This window comes from Pundamilia nyererei, unplaced genomic scaffold (genome assembly GCF_000239375.1).
Source record: "Pundamilia nyererei isolate P.nyererei 1_Seehausen unplaced genomic scaffold, PunNye1.0 scaffold00102, whole genome shotgun sequence".
Taxonomy (NCBI): Eukaryota; Metazoa; Chordata; class Actinopteri; order Cichliformes; family Cichlidae; genus Pundamilia; species Pundamilia nyererei.
The window spans coordinates 310,535-333,384 of NW_005187503.1; the positions used below are offsets into that span (position 1 = coordinate 310,535).

Below are 22,850 nucleotides of genomic sequence, written 5' to 3' on the forward strand. Positions count from 1 at the left end.
ATTCAGTTTTGATGAGTATCTTGGCTGTCTTATTCAGATTTTCCCCTCTAAAATATATTGCGTCTCAATTCGAAATAAAAATGATGATAGCATTTATTTCACATCTTGTTTAATGTTGTTTGTGATTCCTTTGGCTGAGCAAACCATCTTTGGATCGTTCATAAATGGTCCAGAAAGCAGCTGTGAGGCTTCTCACCAGCTCCTCTAAAAGAACATGGATTATGTCCTCTTTACACCAGTACCCCATTAAGTCGATGGTTCAATATAAGATTTTTACTGAGCTCCTAATGGTCAAATACCTCCTTAAATTAAAGGACAAGAGGAAATTGATTGATTGATTGATTGATTGATTGATTGATTGATTGGTAATCTATTTCAACATGTGAACAATATACAAGTACATTTAGAAAAGAAAATAAGCGAGAGAAAAAAATACTATACAAATTACATACAAAAAAACATTCTGATTAATTTACATGTTGAAAATTGCATTTTTAATTTTGCTGCCTCTAAGTTGTGGAATTTGCTACCATTAAACTTAAGATCTGCAGCCGCTGTTTATACCTTTAAAAAGAAGCTTAAGACGAACCTGTGCACACTTGCTTTTAGTTTATGTTTATTTAAAAGGGACAATGCAAATTAATTAACATGAGCACTTAAAATCATCATGTAAGCGTGGCAGATTTAGCCACATTGATTCAATTTCATCAGTAGTCACTGGCAGGTTGATGGCATAACAAATGAATCAACAAATCCAAACATTCAGAAGCATGTGAACATAAGTGAAATACAGAAACACACATGAAATAAAGAATAATAATGAACCATATTTAAACACATTAAAATCAATTACCTTCAGTGACATTATTTCACATCATGACAGCATGTTCGATTATCCAGTAACCACTGTTTTACAGATTTAGAGAAAGAAGTAAAGAATGTTATATTCCTTGTTTGTATTGTATTGTACTGTGGGCAAGTATAGCTGACTGCCAAATGCACTTTTCCTGAGGGGTATTTTACAGTCTCCTCTAAAAAATGCTGTGGTAGATACAGATGAACTTTGATTTTATTTAATGGCCTCATTAGAGGAGTGGGGGTCAGTCACTTTTATCTATTTATCCATTTTAATTGTATTGTTATTGTGCTTTATATTGCAGAGCACTTTGTAACTTTTGTTTTTCAAAAGCGCTTTATAAACATATCTTACTTATTTATTTACTTGAAATAGTAATTAATTAAGATTTTGTTTACCACAAAGATAAAGACACCTGACACTGAGTTTTAAAAAAAACATTTTTTCCAGTTTTATTATGGAAAGCATGTCTGAACATTTAAACAGGAAACTGTCTATTAAGGGTTTACAAAGTTGGAACAGCCCTTTTTAAAGTATCAAATGGTTTAGTACTTGGTTTGCCAGTATTTTTGCCTGGGCTCAGAACATAGACAGAAATAGAAACGCTTATTTTAAGTAAGATAAATAATAATAATAATAGCTCTGGTATGAATAAGGAGCAACAAAACGTCGAGTTCAGGGTTAAAACATCAACATTTTGTGTCTTCTTCAGCAGTCAGTGCAAACCAGCCACATGAGCCTTTTATCAAAAAATCCATTTCCTTTAACTGGATTTGTGTTGGTTGAGCCTATCAGCTCCTTTGTGTGATGTGTGATGCCCAATATAACTTTGGGTTCACTAATATGAGTGAAACCGCTGTTTGGTGTTTTGCTGGTGGTGTGGCGATGCCTGGGAGGCCTGTGGGGTGCCTTTTCTGACCTGGACAGGTAACAGTGGTTATAATAGACAGGTGTAGGGCAGCACGAGGCATGTCTCAGCCAATCACAGCCGAGGTCCAGTGAGCCTGCAGTGGTTTAAAACTGATAACAGCCGTGAGCTGAGCTCTATGGCTCAATGTGTCTGCAGAAATACCTTGAGACTGTAGGAGCCTCTGTCACACTATTTCTGCACCTTTTTTTTACACTTTTAGTCTTTGCAAATCTTTTTTGTCTTCAAAGACAGTTTTAAGATGATTTCCTCTTCGCCGTTTCTTCTGCTGCTTCTCCCCGGATGGGGTTTGCTCAGTTTTGTCTCGGGTTCCCCCGCTGTGGAGGAAGCTTACGAGGCTGTGGTGAGCATCGTGTCTCCAGGACAGCAGTATCTGACCGGGGAATCCCTTCACTCCCTCTTTAATACACTGGAGCACCGTGTGCACTGCGGCGAAGTGCCGTGTGAAAAGGTGAGTTTTATTAGGCTAAAGCTGCAACCGAGCTGGAGAGCCCTGAGTCGGGTGCGGTGGAAAAAGGTCGAGGTCCAAAAGCTATTACGCAAGTGATAGATCGGGATAGGTCTGCTTTAAATTGTAATCAATTTGCTAATAATAAAAATAATGTTACATTTTTAAATGTTAACATTACTTCTTTTAGATTTAGATTTAAGTACTTATCTGCTGAACAATCATCTAAGTTTACTTTCATGTTCCAAACTGCTTATTTACTCCTGTAAAAGTGTGCAAAAGTTAACTAAAAGTAAAGTAAGAGTGATTTCAAATAATGCTGTAAGTACTTTTTAAATCAAAGTGCAGCAAAGCGCAATAAACAGAAAATCCTTAAATCCCTTCAGCTTTAAAATGGCACCATTTTTCCACCTTGGCCGGCCAGTTGTTCCGAGCATTTGGTAGTTTCATGATGGGATTTAGGCGTCTATTTGTATTTTTTCTATTTAATCCCAGGCTTGTTTAATAAAGTGGACTTATCAATGGGAATCTTTGAGCTGCTTTTGAAAGGAAAAATGTCTTAAGTGTAACTTTATTGCATAATATTTGCCGTGGATGCACAGAAAAAAAAGACGAAGCAAAAAAGAAAGAAATATTATTTAATTGAACCTAAAAGTTCAGACCTTTTTCTTCTCTTTCCTCTTCTTCGTCTCATAAAGATTTTTTCTCTTTTGCAGTAAGTTATTAAATAAAGAGTCTCTGGTGGAACTCTGGCTACTCTAATGGAAAAGTTTAATGACAACGTAATTGAAATGAGCTTTAATCAGGGTTATATCAAGAAAAAAGTGTTGGACAGCATTTTGCCTTGTGTCAATAGGCTTCTTCCTTCAGTCAACAGGAGCCTAAACACCGATCAGGGCCTTTAGCGGCAGGTGTTTCTCCTGCCTGAGAATGAGCCTTTTTAAGGGTGCTGTGTTCACATCCCTATCTGACCATCTGATAAAGATAAAACCTCGGGTTTTTTTCAGTAAAGGAATCTTCAGCTCATAAAAGCTGGTTTAAAAATAAGTTATTACAGTGCTGGTGATTTTTCTCCAGCTTTGGCTAAAAGCTCTCTTAAGGGGCACCAAAAATTAAGCAAGAAAAAAAAAACAGGCTGGCTGAAACAATTACTCTTCGGTTTCAGGTTCAGTGTGTTAGCACTAATCCATGCTTATTTTATAAGTGTTGCTGTTACTCAAAGCATTTGCAGGCAACTTAGACAAAACCCCTTTATCAGTGAGTGAGAGAGAAGTCCTTGGACTTCTTAGGTGTCAGCTGACAACAGCAGGAATGTACAGTGCATGCCTGATAAATGTTTGCTATCAGACAGCTGTGGCAGCCATTGAATGATGCATGAAATAAAAGAGATGAGAAACTGTTAAACTGTCAATTTCATTGTAAGAACTTAGCAGTAGTGACATCGGCTTGCACTGTGGATTATAACAGGAAAAATGTGAAAGAGGTTCAATATTGACCCACAATAAAAAAAAAAAGTTTCTATTATTCCGCTGTCTAGGAGTTTATATGCAGTGCTGTGAAAACTTATTTGTCCGCTTCTGATTTCTTAGCTTTTTGAATATTTGTCAAATTTAGATGTTTTGCATAATCTAACCAATTTTATCATTAAGCAAAGAAAACCCAAGTTGATGCAAAATCCATTTTTTAAATGATGATATTTTTTTTAAAACTATCCAAACCGACCTGGTCTTGTGTGAAAACCTCAGCCTAACTGGTTGTGCCGCACCCTTGGCAGCAAGAACTGCAGTCAAGTGTTGTATTAACTGGAATTGAGTCTTTCACATCTCTGTGGAGGAATTTTGGTCCACTCTTATTTGCAGAATTCCTTTAATTCAGCAACACTGGAGGGTTTTCAGGCATCATAACCTGTTTAAGGTTATGCCGAAGCATCTCAATAAGATTTTCAGACTTTGACTAGCCCAATCCAAAACCTCCACTTTGTCTTTTTTTTAACCATTCAGAGGTGGACATGCTGGTTTGACTCTAATCATTGTCCTGCTGCATAACCCAAGTGCTCTTGAGCTTCAGCCCTCTCTAGTAGAGAGCAGAATTCATGAATCCACCATGTTTGACCCCACCCGGGGAGAAGCATTTTAAGAAATGTCGTGTTAGTTTTACACCACATGTAGCGGGGACTCAAACCTTTCAAAAAGTTCACATTTTTTCTTATCAGTCCATAGAATATTTTCTCAAAAGTCTTGGGGATCATCAAGATGTTGTTGCTGTTTTTAATTTGGCAAATGTGAGACGAGTCTTTGTGTTCTTTGCTCGGCACTGCACTGTTAGAAAAAAAACATCTTAAAAAAACAGTAATACTCCGGCAGCTGGGGCGCCAAAATAATACCGTAAAATAACAGAAAATAACTTACTCATAAAAATATGGTTATTTCCAGTAATGAAAATACAATTTGTTGCCCTAATTTTACATGGGATTTTGCCTTTTTCAAGTGCTTTTAAACATTAAATTAGGAACAATTTAATGTGACTAAACAATGAAATTACCTATAAACAAGGTCAATGAATGCGGCAATAGGAATAATAATACTTAAATGTACAGAAATATACAGTTAACAATTGGTTTAAATAATAATGGATTACATTTATATCGTGCTTTTCGAGACCCTCAAAGTGCTTAACAATTCCCCTCTGGCCATCACCAGTAGGTGAAGTGTCTTGCCCAAGGACACAACGACCGAGAGTGTCCGAGCCGGGGCTCGAACCGGCAACCTTCTGATTATAAGGCGAACTGCCAACTCTTGAGCCACGATCACCCTAAGTCTTCACAATCGACCTATAGTCGTATGATTCTTTACCATCTAATCAGTCATTCATGACCCAACTTTTAGGTCAAGATTGGTGGATATCAGTATTTTATGATATGCACCAATCTTGATGCTTACATCATCTCTAATAAAAGACAATAAAACTGCTGATATTCATGAGATATGGATTAGATTAGATTATAGGTTTCTGATAATTCTGGATAATCCTGTATAAATGCACCAATAAAGCAATCAATTCATGACCTCTTTGCAGTAGCATCGTTTATGTTCACATACACTTTATTAGATACACCATGCCAGTACCAGACTGGACCCCTTTTTGACTCCGGAGCTGTTTTAGTTCATCATGGCACAGATTTAACAAGGTGCTGGAAACGTTCCTCCGGGAGATTGGTTCATATTGACAGCATCACACAGTTGCTGCAGATTTGTCGTCTGCATATCCAACAAATCTGCTGGACTGAGTTCTGGTGACTGTGGTGGTCGTTTGAGTACAGCGGACTCACTGTCATGTAAAAGAAACCACTTTGAGATTATTTGAGCTTTGTCGATGGTGTGTCATCATGTGTGGTTAGAAGATGGATACACTGTGGTTGTAAAGGGATGGAACAATACTCACGTAGGATGTGAGGTTTAAACAATGCTCAGATAGTAATAGGGGGCCTAAAAATCTCCCATAATATTAAATCACCAGCCACACTTTCAGCCATTGAGAGAAGTAGGATGGATCGATGCTTTCATGTTGTTCATTTCAAATTCAAGGGTAGTCAAACAAAGCACAGTTTTTCCAGTCTTCTATCAGGAAGTGTGGCTCCAAGTGTAGTCCTCTGCTGCTTTAGTCAACACGCTGTGCATTTAGAAACGCTCTTCTGCATACTTTGGTTGTAACAAGTAATTATTTGAGTTACTGCTGCGTTCCTGTCAGTTCCAAGGAGTCTGGTCATTCTCCTCTGACTTCTGGCATCAACACAGTGTTTTTACCCTGCTTACTGGATATTTTCTCTTTTTCAAACAGTTTCTGAAATACTCCAAAACAACCATGCAACATGTAAAGTCACTTAAATCACTTTTCTTCTCTTCTGGTGATCAGATTGTATTTCAGTAGGTCATCTTGACTTGACTTTCTACATGCCTAAATGCATTGAGTTCCTGTATTGGGCTGATTAGAACACTTGTACCTTCTATAGGTAAATTTCATGAGATTGAAATGACTGTTTAATCTTTTTATCCCCTCTTTTTGCTCTCTGGACACAAAGTGTGATCTTGCAGATGCCGTTCATCAGCTCATAGGCAATCCCGACGTCCAATATGAGGAAGAAACTAGAAGAAACAGTGTAAATGTGGCTGTCACTGTATCTCAGTTCACGGCTCTCGCCTCCGGCTCCGTCCTTTACCTTTCTTCTCCTGGCCTGGTCTGCACAGCGATAAAAACAGGAACATGGGGAGAAGAGACTGAAAAATTCCTGCACAAATTCACACATAATGATCCCCATGAACACAAGAGTGAGGCAAACCATGACCATGAACACATAGACGTCCATGGATTAGAAGGTGTCATTCAAGAGCTTCGCAGCCACTACGACCCCACAGAAAGTGAGGTAAGCACAAGCCTATACTCAATCTTCAGTAAATAGTATTTATTGCTCTCTTTTGACCATATTCATTATAAACTGGATAGTGACAAGATAAGAAGAATGTAAAATATTAGCCTTCGAGTTTCCAAAAGCTTTTTTTTCCAAAAATATTGTAGCTTTTAATTCACCAGCAAACTTCAACTAAAGGAGTTGCGAGTAAACCAGCTGGGAAATTAAAGAGACACATGCGGGGAGATCGCTTCCCCATTACAGTCAGTTGTACATTTCCTTTATGCAGTATAACATGAGAAAAAAGTGAGCATATAGATGTTCACAGATTAAATAACTAATAAATAACTAATAATAACAAATAAATAAACTCTTGCAGGGTGTGTTTTATTTGATTGCTGACAATGGAAGCTTACATACAGATTTATATCACAGCTGGTCAGACGGGCTGGGTTTTGCCCTGTATTTAGCCACATCACCATAACACCTGATCATGATTAAAAGTGCTCTTTGTATCCGTTTCATTTTACTGGCTTGATTATGTAATTTATTTATTAGAATAGAATAGTTCACAAAAGCTGGACATGATGTTGGACTGTAACGTTCAGTGAAAAGTTGCTTTTGTTTTTTCCGATTTACTTCCTTAAGACAAAAGTTTTGTCAGATTTCCAAACATTTAGCTGTGCTTCTTCTTGTATTTTAGAGTTTGTATGTCCAGTGTTGACAGCATGTTCTAGCAGTTTCATTATTATTATTATTTGTTTTTGTTTTTATTTTGTGTATCAAATTTTTGGGGTTTGTAATTTTATCTAGTGCAGATAGTTTTTCACAGACAGACAGTTTTTACACAACAATGTCCTCATATGACAGAGTTCCTCCGTGTAAAATTCTTACATATTAATATTTAACAGATTAAGTTGAGGAAAGTTAATACAACACTAAAAAATCAACAGTCCATAATAATGGTGCACCATTTCAGGAACACAATAATGAATCAGGGAGAGTTGAGTGTTAAGTATATTTCCAGGATTTACACCAGCCAGCCGTATTATTTAAACCACAGACAGGTGAAATTCAAATCTGGCTGGCTGTTTATACAGTCATCACGGGCATCATCATCGTGCTAATTTACAGCCTTATATCCACATACATACACCCCATCTCATATTTGGTTAAATATCCCTTATCAGGTTGCATCTGCAGATATTTTTGTAGCAATCAAAAGGTTTCTGGCATAATTCAGGCTGGATGTTTGACCACTAATCTTTGCAGAACTGGCAGGCTTCATTTAAATTGGCTTGTCCATGTGGGCAGCTGCACATTCTGGTCAAACTTGAAGGTGTGGATTTTGGAGCAGGACCTTTTTCTTGATCAGCGCCATCCCAGTGATGCTGGGATGTATGTCTTAAAATCTTTCCATCCTGGGAAAATAAAACTTCAAAGAAAGGGTTAAAAGTCCAAAACTACCATAAGATGATGAGTGTATGCATACATCTTACACAACTGTGCAATGAGCATAGGATCATCAGATCGGATAGCCTGGTCTGATGAACCACATATTGTATTGCTTCATATGAATGGCCCTATTAAAATCCCTTGAATGTGTAAGAGATGGTGATAGCAATAAAAAAGTATGTTAGCTGAAGGACTGGGGAGTGCTTTGCTGGGAAACCTTAGATTCTGGAATTTATGTGGACTTTAATTTTCATATACAACCTATCTGTGGACATTGTTGCACACCACGTACTCCCTTTTATGGCAACATTATTTCCCCGATGGCCTCTTTAAGCATGATAATGCACCCTCCCAAATTACAACACCTTTATCTAAACAGTAAAGGCCACTGAGGGGTCATTTAACAAGGAATTTATGGAATACTTAAAAAACAAAGAGAATAAATCTAACAACAATAAAATTGTTAAATATTAGTTTAAAGAAAGGACATGCATTCACACTGTTCAATGTCCACTACAAGGGATTAAAGGGGATTAGATTATCTAATTTTACAAGCTTTTTGTGTTGTGTTTCACTTGTGTGGAGCACAGTCATTAAAACCCTTTGTCCAGTCTCAGTATTCACATGTTGACTCATAAGGACCAAAAAGTAAGGAAAGCTAGTGCGGTTTGAAAATGATCTGCAATGGCTTTAAGAATCTAAAGAAGACCTAGAAAAACAATAACTCCACTCCATGTAGAGTCCATGCTTTGACAATTCAGGCGTCCCACGTGCATTATGTACTAACTGACCATTGCTCAAAAGTGTTCGAAATATCAACTGTGTTTAATTGTGACGCCGTTCTAAAACACTCAGCCCCTTTTCTTTTCTTATTACCATGTTATAGAACTGTATAAGCGCTAGTGGCATCATGGCACAGGTCGACGCATCATCAGGAGACCAGAAACAGGAAGTGGGTGCGGTTTTGGGATATGTGCTGTATCACGCCCTGCAAGGTCACTGCTTCACTGATCAGTCCCTGCCTGATGAGAGCTTCTTCATGAACTACATCATGGAGCAGCTCGGCTCAGAAAATTTCACTATCCTGGGTAAATGTGCATAGACACAAAAAAACATATGAGCATTAATATATGTGCAATCACTCAAATACCCACAGCCTGTAAAACACTAACTCTGCAGGGCACTTTACAGGAACTGCTTTATTTATAAATCAACGATTGTTGTGGTCACTCCTTTGTAGTAACATAGGGAAAATGTAGTCCTATTAGCCTATTATGCCTTGCTAACAGATAATTATGTGAATCCTGAGGCCATTTTGTTCAGTTGCTTTGTGTGTGACTGTAGACCTAAAGGCTGTCATGAAGAGCCTGAATATCGGACCTAGCTCCGAGGAAGACCATGGACATGAGCACACAGCAGATGAACACGCCGACCATGATGACAATGTCCAGAGATGGAGGAAGAGAAGCAGTGACAGTGTTGAGGGACGTGAAAGTAATAACACTTGGGAACAGGTACCGACCTAGAAACACAAGAAAATGCCAATTGGTTCACACATTTCATCATTTAAATACCAGCGAGGTGTAAGTTATATAATGGATGTCTGTGGTTTGTTTTTCCCAGCGTTGTTTCTCAGCTGAAGAACTGGTCCAGATCTACGGTCTGGCAGAGAATAGCTCTGCCTCCTCTGGTCTGGGTCGGCCTGGCGTGGTTCAGCTCAGCCCTGCGCTTGTCCAGCAGATCCTGAGCGGAGCTTGTGCAGATATTACAGATCCAGAAAAACCTGATGGGCTCTCCAAGGCTGAGAGTAAGTGTCGTTGTGGACTCAAGTAACAAATAGTCCTACAAGTTGACAGTTTGGCATGTCTCAAAGGCTGGGAAATAAGATCTGTTTGTGCATTACTTATAGCTAACAACTAGTCTCTAATGGACATTCCAGGCACTTTTTTTCCTGTTTTCATTTGATGTCACTGCTAGTTGTTTCCTGCACACAAACAGACTTGATTCACAAATTCGAATTCTGGATTGTCCCTGAAGCACCTATTTCCAATTGCTGATTTTCAGTTACAACATAAAGGCTGGTAGATGTCAAAGAAAATGCACATCCTGAAGGGATTTTCACTTTTTCAGAACGAATGGTGGGAGATATAAAGTGGAAATCTCGAGGGCTGAAAAATGCTTGCCTTTTGGAGCATTTCAAGTAGACATTTCTGTTTTCTAGCATTTTATTTAGTTATTTAGCAATCATTAGCAGTGCTTAGTGGGTATGAATGCATTCATACAATCTTTAGCTGAAGATCGCTAAATAAGCTTGCTACCATTAACTGTTAACTTAGCATTCCACCCTTTTAATTATGGTCACTTCTGTGCTCGAAAAAACTAAGATGGTACTGATGACATTAAAAGAGTTAAGGCTTCAAGATGCATCCACTTTTCAGTGAGCAGAATCCCAATTAATATACATGCTATCATTTGTCTCTTTCTCATGTAGGATACCTCTATGCAACCATCGCCAATTTGCTGATAACAGTGATATCCATGTTTGGCATTGTGGTGTTGCTGTGTGCCGCCTGTACCAGTGTTTTCCAGATGTGCATCCAGTTTTGCATCAGCCTGGCAGTCGGTTCACTGACTGGAGATGCCCTATTGCACCTGATGCCAACAGTGAGGGATTTTAAAGCTTTTAGATTGGAATCATAAGGCATTTATTAAGATTGTAATGGGTGATATGCTAGCACAGTGATACTATGTAAAAACTGATTAGTCTTTTCATATATTAACATTAATGATATACTCATTTTGTCTTTCTCCTGCATTCTTTATGTAGTTTCTGGGTTTGCACGTGCACTCAGACAACGGTGGCAGCAGCGAAGATTCAAGTCACAGTCATGAGGAAGAAACTCCGGACTACGTATACAAGATGCTGGTACTGATTGCAGGGATCTACTGCTTTTACCTGATGGAAGTTTCCTTCTCTCTGATCACATATGGTGATAAGCATCACGACCATAAACATCACCATGGGGTAAGAAGAAAACAAGAAAACTCCTCATACAGAACACATTGTGTAATGTGTAATGTTAACCTTGTCATCCATTTACAACCAAAGTTGGTTATAAATATTGTGACAGACACATGTACTGACATTTAAAAAGTTCAAAAAATACTTTTTTAAGTATTTTCTCCTTCTTTGTCTCAAGTTCTTTCCTTCTGTCTCAGCCTGTAGGCTACATTTCTGAACAGTTTTGCCTTTCTCTCCTTTCAGGAAGAATCTGAGCCTCACCACTGTGACCATGGGAGAGTTTTAGAGATGTATCAACAGGAACAGAAACAAAAAGACACAAAGTCACAGTCCATATCCAAAGAAGACCTGGTAAGAGATATGTGGTCATGTGAAAGTTTTCATAAGACTGTGCAGTCATAAGTCCACACTTTTTGACTAAGTGGGATATACTTAGTATTTGACTAAGTGTACCCTACTTAGCACACTTGTACCCCATAATACTATGACTCAGTAGCTTGTAAGACCACCTTTAGCAGCAATAACTTGAGGTTATCATTTTCTATATGACTTTATTAGTCTCTCACATCATTGTGGAGGAATCTTGAGTATAGCATGAGAAAAAAATCAATTATCAATAAAAATCAAATTAAACGAAATCATCATTAGTTACACTTTGCATAATGCATTTGTTTTAGGTTAGCTGTGAGGACAATGAGAAACCGCTTCCAGAGCCAAAGGAGCGCACCAGAGGTGAGTAAAGTTACATGTAACACAAAAAGTTCATCATCATCAAACAGAGAGAACTGGTTACTATAACTTTGCCTCCTCCTGCATTCACAGAGCAGCGTCTGCTGCCTTATATGATTACGATCGGTGACACGATCCACAACTTTGCAGACGGCTTAGCGCTAGGTGCAGCTTTCGCCCTGTCCTGGAAGTCTGGTCTGGCCACGTCACTGGCTGTACTCTGCCATGAGTTACCGCATGAGCTCGGTAATTATCTTGAAAAACACAAAAACAGTGCCTAACCTAATCTTTTTTTTCAGTATTCATGCATTAAATCACCTTATTTTCCTCCCCAGGTGACTTTGCCATTTTGCTCAACTGTGGCCTGTCTGTCCGCAAGGCCTTAGCTCTAAACATCGCCAGCACCCTGACCTCGTTCATCGGCATGTACGTCGCTCTGTCTGTAGCCACTGACCTCGCTACCCAGCAGTGGATAGGTGCCATTACTGCAGGGCTCTTTCTATACGTGGGACTCGCTGATATGGTGAGTGTTACTTGTTACAAATCTGACTCTTTCACAGAAGTAGCACAATCTGATGACTGTTGTTTAATTATCATCTCCATCCTTTTTCATTGTAGCTGCCCACCATGATCCATATCAGCAACAAGAAACCCTGGCTGACATTTCTGCTGCAGAATGTCGGCCTTTTGACAGGGTGGGGTATTTTATTATTGTTGTCTCTTTATGAAGAGAAGATAAGTTTTTAATGCACAGTCTGGCAAGTGAACGGTCTCTCTGAGATCTTATGAGAGTTTATGAATGTTGTTGACAGGTTGCTGTAAGACCTAGTTTATACTTGATTTCTTAAGGAATTCCTAATGAAGACACGGTGTACCAGACACACAAAACCCACTTGTGCAGTGTGCCAAGGTGAAGAGTGTCTCTGCAAACCATTTGTTTCAGAGTATTTATTTTCTGTGCGAGGTATTAGAAAAGAGAGCAGGTTTCAATATTGAAGATCACAAGAAATGTACCACAGATAACCCAGAGACCACAATAACCCATTAAATTATTTGAGTGTGTTTAGTTAAAAGTTCCTTTTATTTGTTGCACTGATAACGTTTCACTGACAGCAAATACCAGAATGTGCTGCTCTGCTGTATTAGATAGATTTGTCCAAAAATATCACTTAGACACTTGAAATGTAACATTCAAGCAAACATGTCTTTTTCTAATTCTAGATTAAAAAAAATAATAATAATATAATTATCTGGATTTTTTTTTTCATAAAAATAAGTAAAATGCTTTTTCTTTGTACCTTTTAATAAACTGATATATTATTACATACTTATTGTAGTGGTTTGGGAATTTTAGGATTTGTGAAATCTTCCTATAAAATCTGGTTTAAGAGTGTCACACTGAGACAGCATATAATGGGAAGTTAAAGAAGTAACCCACAAGAATTCAACCAAACAAAAGGAAATCTCTCTGCTCTCTTCTGTTCTGCTACTCAATCCCAAAACATGCAGCCTCAATCGCAGTGGTCCACTTGCACAGCTAAAAAAAGGTGCTCTATAGCCAAAATACACAAATAACCAAAGGTGGTACAGTGGTTAACACAGTAGGAAGGTGCTAGGTTTGAACCAAGCCAATGGATGGGGCCTATTAAATGTTCTCCCCATGCCTGCGTGGTCACTCCACAGTCCACAGTGGTTCTAAATTGCCTGTAGCTGTGAACATAAACCATAATGTCTCGCTGGGTAACCCTCTGATAGACTTGTGATTTCTCCAGGGTATACTTCGCCTTTTTCCCTATGACAGTTGTGATAGGCTCCAGCTCTTATCCACCATGTATTGTGTGAAATTTGAGTTCAAATTCTGCATTTTGACCTTTAACCTTTAATAGAGCGTTCACCTGTGCTTTTGCATTAGATAACAAGTTGTAAGTGGAGAAGACAGGTTACGTCTTTAATCTGCGTAAAGTCATGGAGGTTAGGCGACAACTGCACTTTATCTCGCTTTATGCTCTAATCTCCTAAACTTAGAGCTCATATGAACATCCTCATTAGGGACAAAGTCCACTGACAACGCATCACATGCCGACACAGAAGGATGTTTATTACTTTACACTCCATATGTATGCATGTAAGCATGCAGACTGTCTCAGACACGGTGACGTACATGATTGCAGCAGCTGAGGGTTGTACGCTGACACTTTAAGAACACACTTTAAAAGCAAATTAGAGAACTGCTGACACACACACACACACACACACACACACACACACACACACACACAAAGCTCATCTCCCTGATGTCAGCTTTCCAAACTGGTATCCATAATTTTGAATCCTGACTGAATGTTTTCAGCGATTTTATGAGCCCACGGAGTCCTCTAACCTGACGTGCCAATAAAACACTCAAATTTAATTATCTCTCAGATTGGACCTTTGAGCATCTCATATATTACACTGCACAATACATCTTTTACAGTAGCGCTGGAAAACAGCAGACAGTTTTACAGGCAGAAAATAAAGACAGGGGATTATATGGTAACTGAAATAAAAGACTATGTGAAGGAGCTATAAAAACTGGATCAAATATAAAAGCAAACTTCCACTGTTATTGGAAAGCAATGGGACACTTATACGTGTTAACATAAAGGCAACGGTGAACACGAAGAGCCTTTTTTGCAGTTATATTCACAAAGCAATCTACAGTTCAGGTACCATTTAAAGGTGAAATTACAGCCATTCGTGTTTAACTGAATGACTGTTATCAAATGGAGATGATGAGTGGAAGAGCAGGACAGTCTGAGACCATTATTGCTACTGGCTGAGTGGTCATATGACTAACATGCAAGGAGCTAAAGCATGTGAGTGCTGTCAGTGAGGGCATGTCTGCTACTTAAGCTTCAAACTTCCTCTACGAGGCCAGTAGCTCAACTGCAAACATGTTGCCTCCTGTAGAAAGAGAAACTGAATGATTGTAGTTTTAAATTATTAGCTTGGACTCCCTGTTGCCCTCCTCACTTTTGTCACACCTACCTTAACTCTTCATGGCTCAAATTCATCAAGATGCTGGAAACATTTCCCAGAGTTTTTGGTCGATATTGACATGGTAGCATTAGCATGCATTCTCTTTATTGCACAAGGGTGTAACTGTCAGTATCCCTGCGTCTTCCACTGCCAGCCATTTCATTTTGTACAATTCCCACCAGCTCTTTAAAGTCTGCTTTTTGCGCAATCTTTTCAGCGCCCTTAATCTTATCAGCAAACTGTGTTTATGTGCTAAAAGTAATAATTTCCTTGTAAGTAAACCCAATTGTAAAGTGTGATTTCCCTAACTTATTTACACAAGGCACTTTGTAGAGGGTACAGCAGCCGTGACCGTTTGTCTTGAGAACTGTTTGACCAAAGTTCTTCTGCAATCAAATCTCATAAACTTGGCGGCCATTTTCAAATGCTGCCAGGTATTTATTTGGGCAGGTTTTTCAGAGGTCACACAAAAAATGTATGACTAGAATGAAATAGGATTTTTGACTTTTTTTTCTTTCTTTTTTTTTTTTTTTAAAGGAGTTGCCCACAGATTTAAATTTAGGATCTATAAAGTAAAGTGTGTTATGTAAGTATAACGCCTCGCCTGCGTCAGCTAGCTTGCAGGCTTTGCTCCATTTAGCAGGTTGGTTAGTTAATGGTAATAGCTTTGCTATCAGTTTGTTATAAGTAGTGCCAAACATTGTGATTCAAATGGCCATTTAATGGGAATAAAATGCTTTTATCAGCAGCCTGATGTCTTCATAATCTTCAACACACACTGACAGATGATGGGCATTTACTCTGTAATGAGCACCGGCTAAACAGAAAATCTGTCATGCATTCTGTCTCACCTCATTTAACAAATGTATGCCTGGCGCTGTGGCATCTTTCAAACCTGAGATCCTGCAAGTCACAATTAAAGAATACAGTGTTTGTTTTCATCTTTTGAACCGTTTCACATCTCGTGACAGCTTTTCCATAGAGTGCAGCAGCATGTGGTTCGAGGTATGAAGCCTTTTGGCTAAAGGTAATCTATAAATAAAATACAACTGAGTGCTACAGCCTGGTCAGTATCACCAGAGAAACACCTGATGATAATATCCTTATAGTGAACTGCTTTGGCAGATTTTTAGATAAGATGGTGCTGATGTTTATCCATTTACTGCAGTTGAAGTACTTGCTGTCCTGAATTTTAATGTGTTTATTCTGTATCAGCTCATTGGGTGGCTGCTGATTTACTAGTGAGAATAGAAAAAAAGTCTGATTTATATTCAGTTATACTTTGCCAGACCTCTTATTACATTACCTTATCAGTCTATCGTGAAGCTGCCAAAGGCCGTGTTTGATAATGAACATTTTCTAGGTGTGACCGAGCATTGACACCGTGATTAGCCACTTTCCCAAAAAAGCCTGACTTAATGACATTGTTTTTTTGCGTTTTACACACAGGAATTTATATCATCGCACAGAAGCAAAGTCTATTTAGCTTAATCTTCAAGTGCTGGGTGCTGTGCGAAACTCATACAGAAAAAAAAAAAATCACAAATATTTAAAATAAAAATACACTGGATACACTTTTAGATGCACAGAGGTTAAAGGACGGCTGTCTGAAATTACAGAAAGCTTTTGGGAAGACGTCAGAGTGAAACATGAGACGTCCCAAAGTTATTTCCACTTGGTTTGTAGAATACAGTCAGAAGAGGATTGAACAATAATTAACCAGGTTTCCAAATACCAAAAAGGTAACTGCACTGATGTGGGGGGGAAAGAAAAACTCATTGTAGAATACATTTTCCACCCTGATGTCAAACCGTCTTGAACAACATTGGGTTTCTTTATTCAGACCTAAAAGAAACAAATCTTAATAACTGATTTTAGTGTTGGATTTGTCATACCCTTTTGAAGTGTCAAAAATATTAGTAATAATATTAACTAAAAAATTTATAGAATAGAAGTTTGAATCTGTGATCTTTCAAAGCTTTTTGTTCTTCAGCTGGCCAGAGTCTCTCTTTTAAGAATGTTCCAGATTGTTGAATTGGCCACTCCAAAAGCCTCTGGTATCAACCTGATAGGTTTATTTTGGTTTTTCAGCATAATGGTCCCCCCCCCTCTAAACTCTTTAAGTCACATATTTAAAGAGTGAGAAGCTGCAAAATATAATTTCAACACTTTTAATCAACTTCACGTATTACGTCTGCTTCATGTCAGGAAACAGTAAGAGAACATGTGTCACCTGGCCAGGAAATTGTGTATGAGCTCATTCTCAAATTACTTTTGACCTTCTGGAAAAAAAGAAAGCATGTGTGTAATTAGTAAACCTCACAAAGTAAAGCTGAATGCCTGCATGTCAATCACTTCTTGATTGTTTCGGTTAGTACAGAGGCAAAACTACGTACAAAAGCTGCACCTTTTTCGTGCAAGATATCGAGTTAAATCAGGTACGTGCACGGTGGAAGTACAATGAATAAAGAAACCCAAGCGCTGCTGGCTCTGTTTCACTTACCTCACTCTAATAAGCCTGTTTGAGCTTTCAGCTTGCTTTTTTTTTTTAAAGAAATACGATGTTCATCACACCAACACAGATTCACTTGTTCACCAAGTGGTTCAAGAGAAGGCCGGTACATCTCTGATGCCTATAGATTAAGCAGCAGGTAGGAAAAATTAAGCTACAAAAAGAGATTTAAATACTTTATCTTGTTGCTATTTACAGTGAAACAAAAAAATAAAATAAAAAAATCCAAAACAACTCCACTAACCAGGTAATCTAAATGTTTACAGCTCAAAAGCTTTATGTGCATCTCCTGAAGTGGAGTAAAGTTTTAACAATGGCAATAAAAAAACTGGGGAAAAAGGAACACAAGTTCAGAAAGTGGCTCACCTTTTCACTAATCCCCTTAAATTTGGATCATAATAAATTTCAGTCAAGTAAATAATTGTTATTCTTATCATGTTTAAAATTTTTGTTCAGTAATATTCATGCACACACAGCACAAAATCCCACACTTTAAGTTTTACTTCCTTATGTCAGTTCGTTTCTAGGTCATGGATTTTATTTTCCTCACCTGTGAGGTTTTATGTTTACTGACCACAGATTTGTTCTGTGGTTGTCCTATTTTTTAAATAAATGCATCTCAAAGACCAAGATACAAAAATATATTTTATTTAGTTTTTGTATACAAACAAATTATGAGACATACGTAAAAAAAAAAGAAAAAAAAAGATAATATTGGACCATCTGGTCGATCACTTGAAGCGAATGATCTCCTGAGTGGCCAGTCTGATGAGCTGGTTGAAGTCAAACTGGATGTACTTCCTCCAGTAACGTCTGTCTTTGCCGTAGGTTTGAGCCGGATAACACGGACTGCCTGAAACACAGGTTGGATTTATTTAGCTTTAGTTTATAGAAGTTTTTACTTCAACATCCACAGCTGATGGATCAAAGGCCAAACAGTGAAATTCATACATGAAAAATAAATCGCACTGTCAACTTCTCCCTAGTTAAATATCAATGCACAATTACTATTATTAGCTGTGTTTAACTGTGGCTAATAACAAAAGGAAGGCTAAAGATCAAGGTCTATAATTCTGGGAGGTGCTGGATAAAACTTATTTTAATAGAAACGTGCCACCTCAACCTTTTTTCAGGTTGACAACCAAAGAATCCCAAAAGAGTAAAATAAAATTCAAATGTAGGAAAATGTGAGCGCGATTATCCCTGTATCTGCGGTTATTACACTCTTGCATAAATCCAGATTCAGGTTAGTGTCAGACTGTACAGCTGAAACCCTAATGGAGGTCTTCATAACTTTCTCGTCTACATCACTGCACTGGTGTCCTCTTTGGTATGCTCAGAAGTCAGCTGCCAGAGATCTTACCTGCATCAAGTCAGATCCTATATCTTCTTTAAAAATCCTTCTCCTCACTTATCAGAACTTCTCCTCCCCTACACCCCATCCCAGACTCCGAATTCTCCTGATAAAGTCGTGCTCTCGAGTCCCCACAGAAAGTCTTCAGTCCTTATGTGGGGACTGTTCCCCTCTGGGATTTGTAACGCCCCGGCTTTGGAAATTTCAACAAGTAGTTAAAATGTCACCTGTTCACGAGGTTTTTTGTCTAAAGACACTTTGGGTTCTTAAAAAGATATGTTATAAACATCATGTTCTTTCTGAGAACTTATATAAATTAAAGATAAAAGATAAGTGTAAGGAGGGAGTTAGACTTTTGAAATAAAGAGCCCATTGGTCAGCTGAGAAGTGAACATGTGATTAGCTGAGCACAGTGAATCTCAAACTGTTTGGCACTTCCAACGCAAGTCATCTCCCGAGCCCCCAAACTTCTCAGCTCCTTATTTTCTTAGCTATTTATCCCAGTTTACAGTTGTAGTGAGGAGGGAGTCCATCCAGTACAACATACAGCCTGAACACACTGACAGGTCAACACAAAGGCCTCCCAAAACCTTTTTTCTCTCTTTTTTTACATAACACATAAGTAATTTTGTTCCATGCCTTGACAGATAATCTATAGCAACAATTTTCTGACGCTATCTAGCTTATGTTTGTACAGTTTGAACTATTAAAATCTCAGCAAAACTGAAAAGTCCTAAATTAGCTCTCTAACGACCTCTAGAGGTTTATAGGTTCGCTGCTTTGGAGTTGATGTTCTGACAAACAAAAAAATCTGTGACCAACTATTCACAGCAGACAGGCTTCAGCTTTTTTAAGTTGGATAATTCGGTGCCATTTAAAAGGATACAATCTGAATATGTGTAAAGGTGAATGTAAACATGCAAACACCTCCACATTTAATGTAAAGCATGAAGGACTTCAGTGAGAAGGGTTGGAGAGAAAAATGTTCTGGTCCAAAAAAAGAAAAAGAAAAAAAAACTACCTGCGCTTATGCAGGTAAATGTGTGTGCGCATGTGCGTCCTCACCTATGCCATGGAAGATACGAGCGACAGCCCTTCCAGAAAACTTCTCGTCACTTCGGTTGGAGAGGAAACTTCTGATGTCGGCTCTGATTTGATCCTCCCAGTCCAACAGCTAAAACATACAGAGGTAAGCAAAATCGTTCACAGACTTCACGTTAACTACAACTCCTGAAAAGTTTTCTACATTATTTGTCTTTGTAAAACCTTATATTTGTCGAGCTCCTCGAGATCAAAAGGTTTGAGAGCGTGGTCCCCGTCCCGCCTCTTATCAAAGTACTCGGACAGAAGGCTTTTTAACTGCAAACTGCGGCTCTCATCCAGATCGTCTACACAGGACAGTACGCTGCAGAAGGCAACACTGAAGCACAGCGAACACAAAGTCAAACACCAAAGCAGACAGAGGGTAACTGCACGCAAAAAGACAAACGGTCAAAGCTAGCCAATACTGGAAAACAGGCTAGATCTTATTTAAGAATGTGTTTGTTTTAATTAGTGGATAATCCATAAAATCAGCGGATAATTAAAAAAGCTTAGCGTACCTCTTGAAGGCCTTAAAACAGGCCGTCAGCTGGTACAGCTGCGTTCTCTCTTGGTCCTGCACTCGTTTATGGAGGAACTGACAGACTCTGTCCATCTCCTCATCGCTCAGGTCGCCATAGGAACGAAAGTAGAACGAAGGACTGGAGAATTCGACGAGGACGCCGCTACGTCCCCCAGCTGAAACAAAAGCATTTTTGACTGATTATTTCTACTGCAGCCCAGCAGGAAAAGAAGCGAGACATCCAACAAGCATCTCACAGAACTAAATTTAGACTCAAGGTTAGACCCTAAAACCACAGAGTGACGATCAGAGAGTGACACTGACGTTAGAAGGCAACAGGACATCCCTACATGTATAAGCAAGTTGTACTTTTTAAGGGCTTTTAGTAAAACTTTAAATTAAACTACACTTGCAAGGAAAATACATATAAAAGGTCAGATTGTCTTAAGAACATGAACTGATGTCAGGAAAACTGTAGGTACAGTAAAAGTATCTATGGCAGCCCGTTTCCGCCTCTCATACTCTCAGTGATGTGAGACCCTTCTGAACCGAATTCAAGGCAGCTTAATACTTTTTAAGGTCTTCTATTACTAAATGTATGTTAAAGACATTTTCAGACTTTATAAGGGCTGAGATCCTCCCTGAAACATTTTCCATGGCGACTGCCTGGATTGTTATTGCTGTGAATGTGTGGATACTAAATCGATACTAAATGAAAACAAAGCAAACATGAACTCATGAACAAACCTCTATCGGTGCTCCACTGCAGCTGCCTGAGTCCTCTCTTCACGAGAGGGAGCTGCCATCCCATAGTGTCCGCGACCTCGACAACATCAAACTCAAGCTGGTCGCACTGCTCCACCCGCTCGCCCGCCATCCGCCGCCTGGCCAACACCACAGCGATCGGAGGACAACTGCAGAGAAGAGACAAGTTTAAGACGTCTTAACAGTAACATTGCAATCACAGACGCACACGTTCATGTGCCCGGCCAACGTTGTCATACATTTTAGTGATTTTCTGGAGCTGCCTCGGCCCATCGTAGCAGCTGACTTTACACACAGACAGAGTGGGGTGGAGCAGCTCCACGAAGCGCTGTGGGTGCAGCTCCAGATAGCAGAGCAGCGTTTCCACACCTGGAAAAACATAAAAAATGTTAAAATTTCAAAAACACTGGGAGTAGTTGTTGTTTGCTGGATTTTAGAGTGTTTCTTGGGAAATTTAGGATGAATTTGTGTAATCTACACGATTTGTTTTGTTCTGTTAAACCAGATAAGAATAAATACGAGTGATTTTATTAGATGGTTTTTCTTATTTTAATGCAACGTTTGCTCCAGTTTTGTATCATTTTATTTGTTTTCTAAATTCATCTGTTTGAGCGTAATCTGGTCATCAAACTGTTTTGGCTTTAGCTTTTTGGCCTTTTGCTTTCAGCGGATTCAGCGCACGAGCCACTAAACAACCTGCGTGGATGAGATCAGGCTTAAATTCTGTCTTAACCTCGAGTCAGAAATAATTTTTAAAATGTTTAAAGATTTATGCTAATGTGCTTTCCGTGTACAAATCAGCCTACACCTGTTCATTTTACTGTCTTATCAATCAATGTGATTTTTTAGTGTACGTTTCCACTCACCTTCCTCCGTGATGTCCAGAGCCTCGATGGTCTCTTGGATGGGAATCGCTCGTTCGTGCGTGTGACAGACTCGCTCCCTGGGCCAATCACAGCGCTCCTCTTCTTGGTCCCTCTCCCGGTTATCTCTCTGGTCTTCTGTCTGTTTTTTCATCTCATCCTCATTTCGTCCCTCTCTTTTATCGTTGTCTTCTCGGATGGCTAGCCCAGCAGAACTGAGATCTGATTCCTTGCAGTAAAAAAAGTCATATTACCAAAAAAAATTATGTACTAAAAAAGTAATTATGAAATTAGCATTTAATTATTTTTTTGTTTAAATTTCTCTATTGTGTGAAGCGATCAGAGACCAGTTCCCACTTTACTTACAGGTGCAGCAGCAGGTTGTGATTCATCTTTGTCTGACATGTCTTGCTGAGCAGAAGAATTCATGCTGCTCTCCTGATCGCACACATCCATCACCTCCAACAGCTCAGAGTCTTCAACATCCTACACAAACACACAGACACACAGTCCTTTACTTCATAGAAAGTTTGAGTTCTACAGACAAAGACATTTCTTCAGGCTAAAACACACTCACAGACAGACGAAGGAGGAGTTACCTTGAAGAGTTCCTGCTGTTTCTGGTGTATCTGTTTACATTTGCAAGCTGGGAAAACTTTCTGCACCAGTCTTTTCACCGTATAGTAGTCCACTGTGTCTGCGTAGATATGGCGACGGAGCTCATGGAGGTCTCCACCCTACAATCACACACAGAATGACATGATATTATTCGTATATGCAATATACACTCACTGGTCACTTTATTAGGTTCACCTGTACTGCTCCTTGTCAGTCCAAATACAGTGGGGCAAAAAAGTATTTAGTCAGCCACCGATTGTGCAAGTTCCCCCAC

General features: G+C 38.9%; 2 protein-coding genes across 2 annotated transcripts in view; one reads left to right on the forward strand and one right to left on the reverse strand.

Moving 5' to 3' along the window:
- The first annotated feature begins 1,925 nt into the window (after positions 1-1,925).
- Positions 1,926-13,045, forward strand: slc39a4 (solute carrier family 39 member 4). Its single transcript, XM_005740600.1, has 12 exons — positions 1,926-2,235; positions 6,311-6,652; positions 8,979-9,180; positions 9,437-9,606; positions 9,716-9,899; positions 10,584-10,756; positions 10,920-11,117; positions 11,358-11,465; positions 11,792-11,846; positions 11,937-12,089; positions 12,179-12,366; positions 12,462-13,045. The coding sequence occupies exons 1-12, from the start codon at positions 2,026-2,028 to the stop codon at positions 12,588-12,590; spliced, it is 2,112 nt and encodes a 703-aa protein (XP_005740657.1). The 5' UTR covers positions 1,926-2,025; the 3' UTR covers positions 12,591-13,045.
- Positions 13,046-18,057: 5,012 nt separating this feature from the next.
- Positions 18,058-22,850, reverse strand: part of recql4 (RecQ helicase-like 4) — a 14,287-nt gene continuing 9,494 nt past the window's right edge. The window contains exons 20-28 of the mRNA XM_013912796.1: positions 22,558-22,695; positions 22,325-22,444; positions 21,962-22,187; positions 21,335-21,464; positions 21,078-21,244; positions 20,329-20,506; positions 19,994-20,147; positions 19,793-19,901; positions 18,058-18,226 (exon numbers count right to left, since the gene is read on the reverse strand). Coding sequence (XP_013768250.1) covers positions 18,105-18,226; positions 19,793-19,901; positions 19,994-20,147; positions 20,329-20,506; positions 21,078-21,244; positions 21,335-21,464; positions 21,962-22,187; positions 22,325-22,444; positions 22,558-22,695 — 1,344 coding nt within the window. The 3' untranslated portion in view covers positions 18,058-18,104. The remainder of the gene's footprint in view (positions 18,227-19,792; positions 19,902-19,993; positions 20,148-20,328; positions 20,507-21,077; positions 21,245-21,334; positions 21,465-21,961; positions 22,188-22,324; positions 22,445-22,557; positions 22,696-22,850) is intronic.

What these genes read in the sequence shown, in the direction of transcription:
- slc39a4 (XM_005740600.1), top strand. Translation starts at nt 2,026, where the DNA reads ATGATTTCCTCTTCGCCGTTTCTTCTGCTGCTTCTCCCCGGATGGGGT. An exon ending in GCGAAGTGCCGTGTGAAAAG is followed by an intron (nt 2,236 to 6,310) that starts GTGAGTTTTATT and finishes CTGGACACAAAG; the next exon opens with TGTGATCTTGCAGATGCCGT. An exon ending in GTAATAACACTTGGGAACAG is followed by an intron (nt 9,607 to 9,715) that starts GTACCGACCTAG and finishes TGTTTTTCCCAG; the next exon opens with CGTTGTTTCTCAGCTGAAGA.